Source organism: Meleagris gallopavo, chromosome 1 (assembly GCF_000146605.3).
Source record: "Meleagris gallopavo isolate NT-WF06-2002-E0010 breed Aviagen turkey brand Nicholas breeding stock chromosome 1, Turkey_5.1, whole genome shotgun sequence".
NCBI lineage: Eukaryota > Metazoa > Chordata > Aves > Galliformes > Phasianidae > Meleagris > Meleagris gallopavo.
In genome coordinates, this window is record NC_015011.2 from 46466001 (window position 1) to 46467489 (window position 1489).

Genomic DNA, 1489 nt, shown 5'->3' on the forward strand with positions numbered 1-1489 from the left:
GCGAGATCCGCCGCTACCAGAAGTCCACGGAGCTGCTGATCCGCAAGCTGCCCTTCCAGCGCCTGGTGCGCGAGATCGCGCAGGACTTCAAGACCGACCTGCGCTTCCAGAGCTCGGCCGTCATGGCGCTGCAGGAGGCGAGCGAGGCCTACCTGGTGGGGCTCTTCGAGGACACCAACCTGTGTGCCATCCACGCCAAGCGCGTCACCATCATGCCCAAGGACATCCAGCTCGCCCGGCGCATCCGCGGGGAGCGCGCCTGAGGCTGCTGTCCCTTCATTGCCAAACCCAAAGGCTCTTTTAAGAGCCACTCCATCTACAACAAAAGGAGCTGTTGACACTATGCAACTAGTAATGGTATATGAAGTGCTGTGCTGCAATTACCTGGATTTTTTTTAGTAATCAATATACCTTTACGTACTGCAAAATATAATTTTGAGTCACATGGGGTGCTGTGGTGACATCACAGTTAACCTCAAGATCAGTTAACTAAAAGACTCCTTTTAGAATCATAGAATCACTCAGATTGGAAAAGACCTTAAAGATCGAGTCCAACCTTGACCTCAGCATACTACCTTAACTAACAGCACTCTACTAAATCCTGCCCTGAGCACCACATCCAAATGGTTCTTAAACACATCAAGGGATGGTGACTCAACCACTTCCCTCGGGAGCCCATTCCAGTGCTTAACAACTCTTTCTGTAAAGAAGTGTTTCCTAATATCCAACCTAAACTTAACCTGGCACAACTTGAGGCCATTTCCCCTCATCCTGTCACCAGTGAGATCAAGCTCTGCTCTCGCTGTAAACACCTTTCAGGTATTGGAAAAGAGCAATAACGTCTACCCTCATCCTACTTTTCCCCAGATGGAACTGCCCCTGTTCCTTCAGTCTCTCCTCGTAGAGTGTATTCTCCAAGCTCTTTACAAGCCTTTCACACATGCAACATATCCGAGTCTGATTACATACCAAAAGATAACCTTGATTACACACTAAAAGTACACACTAACCTCTATCCCCTCATGCTGAGGGATATGATAAGGACCTATTATTGTATGCAGGTATTATAAAGTAACTGATTATTTACTCTTCCCATACTACTCAGTGTAAAATAGGATACTTTTTTTTTTTTACAGTGAAACATAGTAACAAGCAGAAAGAAACATAGACTCATAGAAGACACATAGTTGCAATGATACCAGCTCCTTTTGTTGTAGATGGAGTGGCTCTTAAAAGAGCCTTTGGGTTTGGCAATGAAGGGACAGCAGCCTCAGGCGCGCTCCCCGCGGATGCGCCGGGCGAGCTGGATGTCCTTGGGCATGATGGTGACGCGCTTGGCGTGGATGGCGCACAGGTTGGTGTCCTCGAAGAGCCCCACCAGGTAGGCCTCGCTCGCCTCCTGCAGCGCCATGACGGCCGAGCTCTGGAAGCGCAGGTCGGTCTTGAAGTCCTGCGCGATCTCGCGCACCAGGCGCTGGAAGGGCAGCTT

The 1489-nt window shown here is 49.6% G+C and overlaps 2 protein-coding genes across 2 annotated transcripts in view; one reads left to right on the plus strand and one right to left on the minus strand.

Annotated features, from left to right (window-relative positions):
* LOC104911269 (histone H3.3) overlaps positions 1-662 on the plus strand; it is a 5264-nt gene extending 4602 nt beyond the window's left edge. Inside the window, exon 2 of the mRNA XM_010712050.2 lies at positions 6-662. Within this exon, the coding sequence (XP_010710352.1) occupies positions 6-263 (258 nt within the window). The 3' untranslated portion in view covers positions 264-662. The remainder of the gene's footprint in view (positions 1-5) is intronic.
* A 65-nt stretch (positions 663-727) lies between these two features.
* LOC100544693 (histone H3.3-like) overlaps positions 728-1489 on the minus strand; it is a 2573-nt gene continuing 1811 nt past the window's right edge. Inside the window, exon 2 of the mRNA XM_010712061.2 lies at positions 728-1486. Within this exon, the coding sequence (XP_010710363.1) occupies positions 1271-1486 (216 nt within the window). The 3' untranslated portion in view covers positions 728-1270. The remainder of the gene's footprint in view (positions 1487-1489) is intronic.